At 47.4% G+C, this 12255-nt stretch overlaps 1 protein-coding gene across 2 annotated transcripts in view; it reads right to left on the reverse strand.

Annotated features, from left to right (window-relative positions):
• Nucleotides 1-4325: 4325 nt before the first annotated feature.
• The window catches only part of RPRD1B (regulation of nuclear pre-mRNA domain containing 1B), a 45497-nt gene continuing 37567 nt past the window's right edge, over nucleotides 4326-12255 (reverse strand). For both annotated transcript variants that reach the window (XM_063147477.1, XM_063147476.1), the window contains exon 7: nucleotides 4326-6259. In XM_063147477.1, the coding sequence (XP_063003547.1) occupies nucleotides 6110-6259 (150 nt within the window). In that variant the 3' untranslated portion in view covers nucleotides 4326-6109. The remainder of the gene's footprint in view (nucleotides 6260-12255) is intronic.

The raw sequence follows: 12255 nt of genomic DNA on the forward strand, positions 1-12255 counted from the left end.
TCTTCAAATACTTAAAAGGTTGTCACACAGAGGAGGGCCAGGATCTCTTCTCGATCCTCCCAGAGTGCAGGACACGGAATAACGGGCTCAAGTTAAAGGAAGCCAGATTCCAGCTGGACATCAGGAAAAAATTCCTAACTGTTAGAGCAGTATGACAATGGAATCAGTTACCTAGGGAGGTTGTGAGCTCTCCCACACTAGAGCCCTTCAAGAGGCAGCTGGACAAGCATCTGTCAGGGATGCTTGAAGGTGGATTCCTGCATTGAGAAGGGGGTTGGACTCGATGGCCTTGTAGGCCCCTTCCGACTCTGCTATTCTATGATTCTATGATCTCAGGGTCCTTATGGACAATGTGCTTGTGGATCAGGACCCGCTGCAAACGCACCTCCCTCGTGCCTTAGCAGCCCACTTGCCTGACGTACTGGCCAGCAAATCAAATGCTGATTCAGCCATCTGTCTGCCCGGTCCCACGGCCAATGCTTTAGGTGAGGTCCCAACCCAGGTAAAAATATAAATAATGTTTTGAAGAGTTGCATGTACCTCTTGTCTTCAATTAAATGCAGACTCCTACCCCCTTTTATTTGCTGGTTTTCTTAAATGTTGGAAAACCCACTTTGAGAAGAGGCTTGGCAACCTCAGTGATTTCTCACCCCTCAACATTGTGATCAGCTGGTTTTGGAAGCTGTCCACGCCATTCAACGGGAGGGGAGGCATGGGGCCCCCAGTGTTTAACCTTGGCCCATGCCATCATAGAATCATAGAATCGCAGAGTTGAGCCTACAAGGCCATCGAGTCCAACCCCCTGCTCAATGCAGGAATCCACCCTAAAGCATCCCTGACAGAGGGTTGTCCAGCTGCCTCTTGAAGGCCTCTAGGGTGGGAGAGCCCACAACCTCCCTAGGGAACTGATTCCATTGTCATACTGCTCTAACAGTCAGGAAGTTTTTCCTGATGTCCAGCTGGAATCGAGCTTCCTTTAACTTGAGCCCATGGTTCCGTGTCCTGCACTCTCAGAGGATCGAGAAAAGATCCTGGCCCTCCTCTGTGTGACAACCTTTTAAGTATTTGAAGAGTGCTATCAATAAACCAGGCACCAGCGGCCCTTGCCAGTGACTTGGGTGGCAACGCCTGAGCCTGGAGAAGAGAAGATTGAGGGGAGACATGAGAGCACTCTTCAAATACTTAAAAGGTTCTCACACAGAGGAGGGCCAGGATCTCGTCTCTATCCTCCCAGAGTGCAGGACACAAAATAATGGGCTCAAGTTACAGGAAGCCAGATTCTGGCTGGACATCAGGAAAAATGTCCTGAGAGCAGTATGACAATGGAATCAGTGACCTAGGGAGGTGGCGGGTTCTCCCACACTAGAGGCCTTCAAGAGGCAGCTGGACAACCATCTGTCAGGGATGCTTGAAGGTAGATTCCCGCCTTGAGCAGGGGGTTGGACTCGATGGCCTTGTAAGCCCCTTCCATCTCTGCTATTCTAAGATTCTATAAGAGAGAAGACCTGAAGGGTAATGTCCCCTGCCCTCCAATGTGGAAGGATTCCTGAGAGAAGTCTGCCATGTTCCACATCCGCTCGCCTTCCAGCAAATAGCAAATACCCATTCATTTCTTTTCTGGATGTTTTTAATGAAGAACTGTATTTGATTTTTTAATTACTGTTGTCAGACAATTGTCTATGAATTATGGCATCTCTAATGTATACATCCAGATCTTGGATTCTGTTAGCTAATTTAGTTTATTTTTATATAGAAAGGCAGGATGCAAATATTCATAACCGGTTCAAGCCTGAGTTGCATTCAGTACCTTCTGAGTGACTAAGAAGCCCATCCTTCAAATGCAAAATGTCTGCTGCTGGCTAATTGGCAGTGGGGCACAGTCTGCACATGCTCAAAGAACCTCTTACTTTGCATAGCCCTGTCACTGATCCCCTAGGGAAGATTCAGCAGACAGCAAGCATTATGCCCGCTTGAGAACAGCTGACAGCTGACCTTTAAACTTCAGCTACAGTTGTGATATCACCAGAAACTAAACTAAACATCCCCACAAAGCACATTTAAGGAAAAACAAAAATGAAACAAGTGTCCAGAGAGATGCGGCCTCTGCTGTTTTGAGGACCGGGAGCAATTAAACACTGATTATTTAGCTGAAATCCAGTTTCTGAGTAAGGTTCTATGTACCAGTTCTTCTGTCTTGGCTGGAAGGATGGTTATAACACCTCAAGACGAGCAGAGATAATGAGGCTTGAATACGTCGCCGGAGCAGAGCACACGGTGAGAAAAGAGCCCGGATTCAAAGGCCCACTCTCTAGAAAACCCCGGCGATACTTTTGCTCTCAGCAAGCTAGAAATAGCCGCCTCAAGGATGGCTGAGAGCAGCAAGCAGCTCAGCTGACACACAGATCAGGGGAATGAAGCTGTTTTCCCCGCTCTCTGTGCTCAGAAAGGAAACGGAGAGGTCAAACAGGTGGTAAGACGGATTCAAAATATCTAAGTCCTTAAAGTGGATTAAGATGCTAAAGGAAAGAGCTGCATCCCAGGCTCCTTTGCCGAGGCTGCAATCCACTCTGTGCATCGGAGGGTGAGGAGATTTCTAGCCAGAGATTTGGAATCTTGCTACTTGACCGAGACATCGTGACCGAGGACTCCCCAGCCGCAGCAGGCAAGAAGGTGGCAACGGGTTTTTTTTAGACTACAGACGAAGATTAAACCAGACGTTGTGCCCATCTAGGGTTTCTACTCCCCTGCTTCCAGCTATGTTATTTCTTTGTCCAAAACGCAACTACACACAGTAAGTGTTAAAATATATTAGAATCTCCTTTAAGCTCCTACTCAACATGGAAACCATAGTTTCTAACATTGGAGCTGGGCTGGGAGAATAGAGCCTCAAGTGAAGGTCTGTACAGAGGAGGGGAGGGCTCCTTAGGATGTAAGAAATAACCCACCCACCCCAACTTTATACATTAACAGGGCAGATATGTAAAAAAAATAAAAATTCCCCGTGGCTGCCCCATCCTGTCTAGTCTGGGCCCAGGATGGAGGAGGAGAAGACTGCCTAAGGCATGGTGGCTGGCTGGGGAATGCTGGGAATTGCAGTCCAACACACCTGAAGAACATCAGGTTGGAGAAGACTGTTCTAGAAGGATCTGGCTGGCCACAGAACACTGATCTAGATGAACATAAGAACCCTGCTGGATCAGACCAAGGGTCCATCCAGTACAGCACTCTGTTCCCACAGTGGCCAACCAGCTGTCGACCAGGGACCCACAAAGCAGGACATGAGTGCAACAGCACCCTCCCACCCATGTTCCCCAGCAAATGGGGCACACCGGCTTATTGCCTCTGATACTGCAGAGAGCACACAACCATGAGGGCTAGTAGCCAGTGATAGCCTTTGCCTCCAGGAATTTATCCAACCAGTTCTTAAGTACACAGTCAGACCAGCAATGCCTGCCAGAGACTTGGGCAAAAAAATACATTTCCCTGTTCTGACTAATGACCTTTCAAATGGAGATGACATTTAGACAGCCAAGGACTGTAGATGACAAAAAAAAACCCACACACGCTCTAGCCCTGAGGTGTGGCTCCTCGGTAAACCAGTGGCCAGCAAAGCACCCTCCCAATTTCCAGGAGTTAAAATTCTGTAGGGAAAGGACCACCAGTGCAAGGGGGAGTTGGCTAAACTCACTTACCATTGCTCTGCGTAGAATTTCTCTGCCAGAACTACCATTTTCACAGAACCATAGAATAGCAGAGTTGGAAGGGGCCTACAAGGCCATCGAGTCCAACCCCCTGCTCAGTGCAGGAATCCACACTAAAGCATCCCTGACAGAGGGTTGCCCAGCTGCCTCTTGAAGGCCTCCAGTGTGGGAGAGCCCACAACCTCCCTAGGGAACTGATTCCATTGTCGTACTGCTCTAACAGTCAGGAAGTTTTTCCTGATGTCCAGCTGGAATCTGGCTTCCCTTAACTTGAGCCCGGTATTCCGTGTCCTGCACTCTGGGAGGATCGAGTGCCAATTATCTGTGCCAATTATCCGTGCCAATTATCTAACTACCAGCCACAGCAAACTCTGAAAAAAAATCAAGACACGCACAGGTTGAACTTTATGGTCTCAGAACACCCAGCTGAATGGGTAAATACTTCCTGAAGGCAGCCGGCTTCAAGACTTCCAAAACCCAACGTACACTTAAATCGCAGCCATATTGTGAGCGTTCAAACACAAGGACAGAGCTCAAAGCTTTGTTTCTAAATCCTTCCACCTCCAGTCACTGCAGAGACTGCTCTGCTCGCACCCACTCCGCAAAGAAAAAGCCACTCGCCTGTTGAATGACACCCTCTTTATTCAAAAATATATTTATGAGACATTTCAGAATATACTGCTGCTAAAATGGCAGCCTATACCTCTAAATTTATTTCTAGATCGATTCATATACAGATTTAAGAAAACGACTTGGGGCGAGAATATGGATTTGTTCTCAGCGAAAGACCGCCCAGAGTGCTAAGTGCCCTGGAACAGGCTCCCTGCCCCTCGCTGCCCCTCGAAAGCAAATTAGATGCCTACGATTTCAAGGACATTAAACGAAACAGAAAAGGAACACAGAGGTTGCCAACGTTGTGCTGCTGTGCCGTGAACAGACACGTGTGGGGCTCTCTCCCCATCACCCCATGATCTACGGGCATCGCGTGGAGACGCTTTTGCCTCAGCTGTGAAGCTCAAGGAGATTTGGGGGTTAATAATGTAAAATAATAATAATAAAAAAAACCACTACTGCACAATGCTTTGAAAAGAAATGCATCATTGTGGTTGATTTGGCGAACAAGAAAGGAAAAGAAGAACCAGAACGCAGGGGCACTTCCAGGGCAAATGGAGAGGAGGGCGGGGGCAGGGGATTGCCCCAGGGGGGTGAAGGGAAGGCCAACCCTCTCCTGAAAGATGAGAGTGCAAAGGACGGAGGGGTGGCCATAAGCGGCAAGGTGCGGGTTTGGTTTTCTTTTGAAAAGAATGGAAAATCCCCCCCAAACAAATCAGCCAATATTAGTGTGAAATAAAAGTCTTCACACTGCTCTAGAAGTACAAATATTGCTGCATCGTTTACATAGCCGTGACTTGGTGAAGGAAAAAAAAGCAAACCAAGAGAAGGGTACAGACCAACACTGGGCACGATCCAGTTAAGAACATCGCTCAGGTGGGCTCCAGATCATTGAAGTGAGCTTGTGCTTAAGCAATGCTCCTCATAGGATTTGGCTGCTTATCACCTCCTTCAAAGCTCAATCCATTCACTAACAGCAAACGAAAAATTTAACAGACAAGGTTTCAAAGCCTTCGAAAGACATTCCCCAGTGAAGGAAAAATTACTGTTCCAGGTCGGGTGACTTGAACTGAATGCACTTTGATGCTTTCCGCTACTAAATGCTGTGGGGTGAGGAAGGACCCTGAATACAACACAGGGGAGCCTGAACAACACTGGATTGCTCCGATCCACAAGTAACAGGCAGCACTGCACAGAGGAGCAGACGTTGGGTATCAGCCACCAGAGCTGAATTTTGGTCACCTGTGGTCCCCGTATCTCCATGTAAACATGCCCAAAGAGAGAAGGAACCACCCACTGAGGTTATCTGTGAAGCAGACGCCTCATCTGTGCCAATTTCTTGAGACAGTGCTGCCACATGGAAACTCCAGAATCATGAAACCCAGAAAAACCAAGCCTGACACACACCAAACCAATTCAGAAACAACTGTTCTTTTTATACAGAAAAAAAAAAGGCAAAGCATAAATCAACCTCTCTTTTTTGTTGTTGAAAGCTCTTGGATGTCGACACACATGATTTGCACAGGCTGTGGTGGAAACTGGAAGTGCTACGAGGGGGGAGCAAGGTAAACGTGAATCTTTGCCAAACATGAGGACGTTTGCCTTCTTCCAAAGGAGCGTCGCAGCCCTCTCGTCACGCGCACGGGACGCACATCTTGCTGAGAGGGTCAAGGGAAGGCGGCCTCTGTCCGTTCCTTCCCAGGTCAGCTGGCCGTGAGGATCTCCAATTGTCACGAGGTCTTCCGGTGGCATTAACTGGAATTGTAGGAGGGGGGAAATACAGGCCCACACGTGTCTTAGTCAGTCGAGAAAAGGTCCCCAGCGGACGGCAGAGGCGCCAACCCACCCGTGACGTTGGGCAACAGTGACAAATCGGGCAGGCTCTGGATGTGGGACTTGAGCTCTTTGCGGACCTGAGTTACCCGAGCAAGCTTCTGTTTGTACTCCTAGGGAGGAAACAACAAAACAGGAAAAGCTGTTAGAAACTGCTGCTGCTGCTGCCCCCTCCCTCCAACACCCTCCCCTTCTTGGGGGCATGTAAGAATCGACCTGCAGCCCAGAGGAGCACCCACTCCACCCCCAGGCCCCCTTGAGGGCGCGTGACGTGAATACGATTGCCGTTCCAGCCACAGTCTGACATTCTGTACTGGTAGGTGATCCCTTTGTCCCTACACTGGGTCAGTAGCAGCCACAGCAAGCAGCTGCAAGAAGCCTGGAACAAACAGGAATCACCGGGGAGGGAGAAAGAAGACTGGAGAAGGCGTAGAAAGGGCGCCTTTCCCCCACTGTTTCCATGCAGGCTTGCGGTGACAGGGAGGCAGACTTTAGCCCTCTTTCATTTATTGTTTGCAAGACCCAGGATGTCTTGAGAAGTTGGTGAGGTTGGGGTGGAACAGCGATGGGCGGCGAGGCCTTAGGCAGGCCAGCCATGAGGTGAACCATAGAATAGTAGAGTTGGAAGGGGGCTCTAAGGCCATTGAGTCCAACCCCCTGCTCAGTGCAGGGATCCACCTTGAAGCATCCCTGACAGAGGGTTGCCCAGCTGCCTCTTGAATGGTTGAACCACCTCTGGCCTTTAGGCACTCCACATAACACTGTAGTCAGAGGGTTTCCTATAGGCGCACAGCATTTTTGCAAGACAAAAAATGTCGCCCACATTTAGCCAGACATTTGTTGGAAAGGGATACAACTTCATTTCTAAGACACAAAATAATCCATGGTAAAAGTAAAGCCTTGTTCTCAAAGACAACAAGGACTCGATGGCCTCTATAGGCCCCTTCCAACTCTGCTATTCTATGATAGGAATTTGCAGCTTTGCCACCCTTATCATAGAATAGCAGAGTTGGAAGGGGCCTACAAGGCCATTGAGTCCAACCCCCTGCTCAATGCAGGAATCCACCCTAAAGCATCCCCGACAGATGATTGTCCAGCTGCCTCCTGAAGGCCTCTAGTATGGGAGAGCCCACAACCTCCCTAGGTAGCTGGTTCCATTGTCATACTGCTCTTACAGTCAGGAAGTTTTTCCTGATGTCCAGCCAGAATCTGGCTTCCTTTAACTTGAGCCCATTATTCCGTGTCCTGCACTCTGGGAGGATCAAGAAGAGATCCTGGCCCTCCTCTGTGTGACAACCTTTCAAGTATTTGAAGAGTGCTATCATGTCACCCGTCAGCCTTCTCTTCTCCAAGCTAAACATGCCCAGTTGTTTCAGTCTCTCTTCATAGGGCTTTGTTTCCAGACCCCTGATCATCCTGGTTGCCCTCCTCTGAACACGCTCCAGCTTGTCTGCGTCCTTCTTGAATTGTGGAGTGCAGAACTGGACGCAATACTCTAGATGAGGCCTAACCAGGGCCGAATAGAGAGGAACCAGGACCTCCCGTGATTTGGAAGCTATACTTCTATTAATGCAGCCCAAAATAGCATTTGCCTTTCTTGCAGCCTCACACACCAATCCATTCACTGCAGGACTATTGCAACCAGCACAGATCAGACTGTGGTGCCTGGGTCTGCTCTCTCCTTTCGCTCTGGAAGCACAGCAGGCATCCACCAACTCCAGCTGATGCACAGGTATGGATTTCCTTTAACATCCTGCTTCTAATCTACGCGAAGATGCACAGCAAGAGGCAGGATGACTGCAGAAAAGGCTCTATCAGTTTCCAAGGATAAAACAGCCTGAGGCTCCACAGGAAAGCGAGGGAGGGAAGAGACGGCCCACAGCACCAGCTCAGGATAGTGCCTGGAACTGAACTTCTGCAGAGTTCTCTGTGTGGTTTGAGAACCAGAGCGTCAGGAGGCTTGCTCACAATGCACAAATTTATTTTGGTAAGATCCTGCTTCGTCACATGCATGTTTCATCACATCCACATTGCATGGTGTTAAGATAGATGCAGAATAGCTACCGCCGTTCTTAATGTAACCACCAAACCAGTGGCATGAATGGCAGCGTAAGCTAGAACAAGAGGGCTGCTTTTTTTTATTTATTTGCCCAATATTGCACTCTAGCTATGGCCATGTGAGAACAAAGAATATTTGAACTGCAGGGCCCAGGAGTTACACACACAGTGCTCCATTCCACTGACTTGTCCCTGGGTTGCTGTAGGGCAGCAAATCTGGTTGGTCATGTGAATGACCCGCAAGCCGGAGTAGGCCCTGGGGAACAGCCACATTAAAAACGTATCTTGACTTCAAGTCAGTTTTATTTTCAAGGCTCACCCAAGGGATGCAGCCGACTATTTTTTGAAGGATGCTGAGATTTCACTCACTGCAAATCCTTGGGCTATTATTCAGGACTGAACTCCCACCTCCTTCCCTCTACCCTTTATGCAGCTGCGTTCTGATCTCCCAGCAAAGCACTGCAGACTCCCACGACAGTTGGCAACCACGGAGGTGGTCAGTTTAAGATGCCTGAGTAAAACAGCCTAAGAAGAAGTAGGAAAAATTCCAGCACAAAACAGCCTTGCCTGAAAACCCTGTAAGGTCACGTAAGCAAGGTCAGACCTTGCACCTCAAAAACCAATCAAAACAGGACACATCTACAGACATTCTCCAAACAACAACAACAAAAATCCTATGACAGGCAAATCCCATTTTAATTGTGCATGCAGTGTAATCCCCAGTTCAGGTGTCATTGATATATTAGCTTTAGCACACTATGTGTGCACGTGCATGCATACAAAAGCTGTGTGCATGTATTGCATATATATAATAAATGGAAATGCTTCTTAGGCATAGCCACCTGAAAAACGTTAATTACAACTTTGAAACTGCCCCATTTGAATGGTATTTCATCCGTTCATTGTGCTACTAATCTCCTGAAACAGTACATTTTTAGAAATTGAAAGATTTTGTCCCTACATGTCCCACCCTCTGGCCAATGGAAAAACTCCCAAGACTTTCTTGCCTTTTTCTCCAGGTTGCATCAGGAAAAACTTCCTGATTGTTAGAGCAGTACAACAATGGAACCAGTGACCTAGGGAGGTTGTGGGCTCTCCCACCCTAGAGGCCTTCAAGAGGCAGCTGGACAACCATCTGTCGGGGATGCTTTAGGGTGGATTCCTGCCTTGAGCAGGGGGTTGGACTCGATGGCCTTGTAGGCCCCTTCCAATTCTGCTATTCTATGATTCTATACTTGTGTTACTGATTGTGTTCCTCCTGACACATGTCTATGATACACAATTGTTAAGAGCCCTTTAGTGCATCTGGCAAGAGGAGACCCTCTGCCTGTCTGTCCGTCTGTCTGTCTGTCTGTCTGTCTGTCTCTCTCTCTCACACACACACACACACACACACACACACACTTCTTCAAATGGGAATTTATTAAATGCACAAGAATTTCAAATAAACTTTCAACGATTGGGAAAATTGAATTGGTAGAGCGTTCTATGAGCAAAGTGAAGTCATTTCTGTCCTGTTAGGAAGTAAGAAGGAATATCAAGTTAATAGTTTAAGGATGAGCTCTTCTGGGTTGCCTCGGGATAGAGACAGAGAGGGATTTTATTGTACCTAAACATACTCACAGACAGGAGGCCAATACAGCTGAGTCTACAGATAGCCTTCTGCCAAGAAGCCGTTGCCTAGAAGTTGTAGTACATGCGTCGGAAAGACAGTGATGGATGATGCACTGGGAGAGCATTGGGGGAGGGAGAGAAGAGAGGAATAGCCAGTTCTTGCTCTCCCTTGCCCAAGAATGCAGGGGTTTAAAAACACACAATCAGGCCAGGCCTATGAGTCCTTCCCCTAACCCTGGGAGATAAGCTGGGCATCAGGGGGAGCACAGAAATATCAGATGTAACACCCTGGCAGGCACATTCCTAAAAAACCCTTCCCCTACATTCAGGTGGAGCTCCACGCCTCCACTCTGTCTCCTCACCTCATCCAACATAGGATGGGGCAGGAGATCAGCTGGTTCAACAAGGAGAAAAAGGGTGGTCCCTTCTGGAATTTGTTTTCAAAATAGAAGGTCAACACCTCTTCATTCTTACCCACACTAAAGTGCCTCCCTTGAGAAAATACTTCAGACAAAGAAAAGAAGAAAAAGAAAAAGAAAACCTCCTTCATTAAGGCATGTTGGCACACTACCTTAGAATCCTAGAATCATAGAATAGCAGAGTTGGAAGGGGCCTACGTGGCCATCGAGTCCAACCCCCTGCTCCATCCTTGACTCTGGATTGAGGGGAGACATGAGAGCACTCTTCAAATACTTAAAAGGTTGTCACACAGAGGAGGGCCAGGATCTCTTCTCGATCCTCCCAGAGTGCAGGACACGGAATAACGGGCTCAAGTTAAAGAAAGCCAGATTCCAGCTGGACATCAGGAAAAACTTTCTGACTGTTAGAGCAGTACGACAATGGAATCAGAGACCTAGGGAGGTTGTGGGCTCTCCCACACTCGAGGCCTTCAAGAGGCAGCTGGACAAGCATCTGTCAGGGATGCTTGAGGGTGGATTACTGCATTGAGCAGGGGGTTGGACTCGATGGCCTTGTAGGCCCCTTCCAACTCTGCTATTCTATGATTCTATGATGCATGGATGTGTGTTCTTGGCACCCTCTAAGAGGGTCACATTTCCCATTTCAAGGTCCCACATAGGGTAGATATATAGCTTTAAAAGGAGCCCCTCCATTAGAAGGCTGTTCTGCTACTTAGCCCTGTTATTTATTGCATTTTTATACCGCCCAATTGCTGAAGCTCTCTGGGCGGCTTACAAAAATTAGACAGATTTTGGAAAAGCAACTCTTTTGAACAAGTGGCTCGAAATAAATAATTTTCATGATGAATCGTTCTGCGTTTGATTTTGTAATATCTGGTTTTGACTGCATACGCCAAGGCTTACATGAATACTTAAATATTTAGATGCTAACTAGCTTCGCAAGCCCAAGCAGGAGTTTCGGCTATTGGGCGGTACAAAAATGTAATAAATAAAATAAAATAAAAATAAAAATAAATTTATGCTGGAAAGAGTGCCAACCATTCCAGACAGCAAACTACAGGGCAAGGTGTTCATGTGCAGGGTGTTCATCAAGGAAATGTCAAGACATCCCCAGGGCCGACCCTCGCCTTTGAAAGCACTTAGGCAGCTCTTTGGGCTCAGCCTACATTTTTTAAAATAAAAGTAGGAAACAGAAGGAGGAATTTTGTTAGAATTATCAGAGGCAAGAAAAGCGATTGTGGTCTTTGATTCATGGAGTTCACAGTGAAAACTAGAAAGCAGAATTTTGAAAGGATTAGACCAAAATGGCATTCTCTGTAGCTACAACCCAACCTGGCACAGCCATGGGAATAGACAAAAAGAAAATCTTGCTAATCTTCTAATAGGGATTAGAGGAGTCCTTCAAAAGGACGGTTCCAAAGTGAGCCACACAGGAGGGAACCAAGACACTGCTCTAAGAGTCGGACGTGGAACGAAAGGCTGGGCCGTGACACTTCTGAGAAAGGGATTAGCGGATTACCGTAAGGACAGGAAGCCACAAAGCAATGCTGCAGTACAAACAGAAAAAAAGCCATATTAAAACAGCCTCACACACATGTGGCCACGAAACTTTAGACACAGAATAAACCAAGACCATTCAAAAGGAGCAGATTCCAACGCTGACCCAAACTGCCTGCCTTTGCTTGCAATTTCTCTCAATGTGTCAGGAATAAAAGGTGGAGCGTTTTTTGAGAACGCTTACTTCTCTCTTTTTCTTCTTCTTGGATATGTGTCAGTCATTCAATCCCTCTTATTACCTCAAGTGCTACTATGACAAGCCTAAAGCAAAACCAGGCACCAGTAATGCGAGATGTATTCTGAATGGGACTCACCCTCTAAAAGAGATTTTTGGATGTAACTCTGGTAATTCAAGCCCATCCAGTGAAGCAGAACTGGGGAGGTTCAGGATAGGAGAAAAAAAGGAAGTACTTCTTCATACAATGCATAGTTGAACTATGGAATTTGCTACCACAGGATGT

The sequence above is a fragment of the Elgaria multicarinata genome, chromosome 1 (genome assembly GCF_023053635.1).
Source record: "Elgaria multicarinata webbii isolate HBS135686 ecotype San Diego chromosome 1, rElgMul1.1.pri, whole genome shotgun sequence".
In the NCBI taxonomy this organism is placed as follows: domain Eukaryota; kingdom Metazoa; phylum Chordata; class Lepidosauria; order Squamata; family Anguidae; genus Elgaria; species Elgaria multicarinata.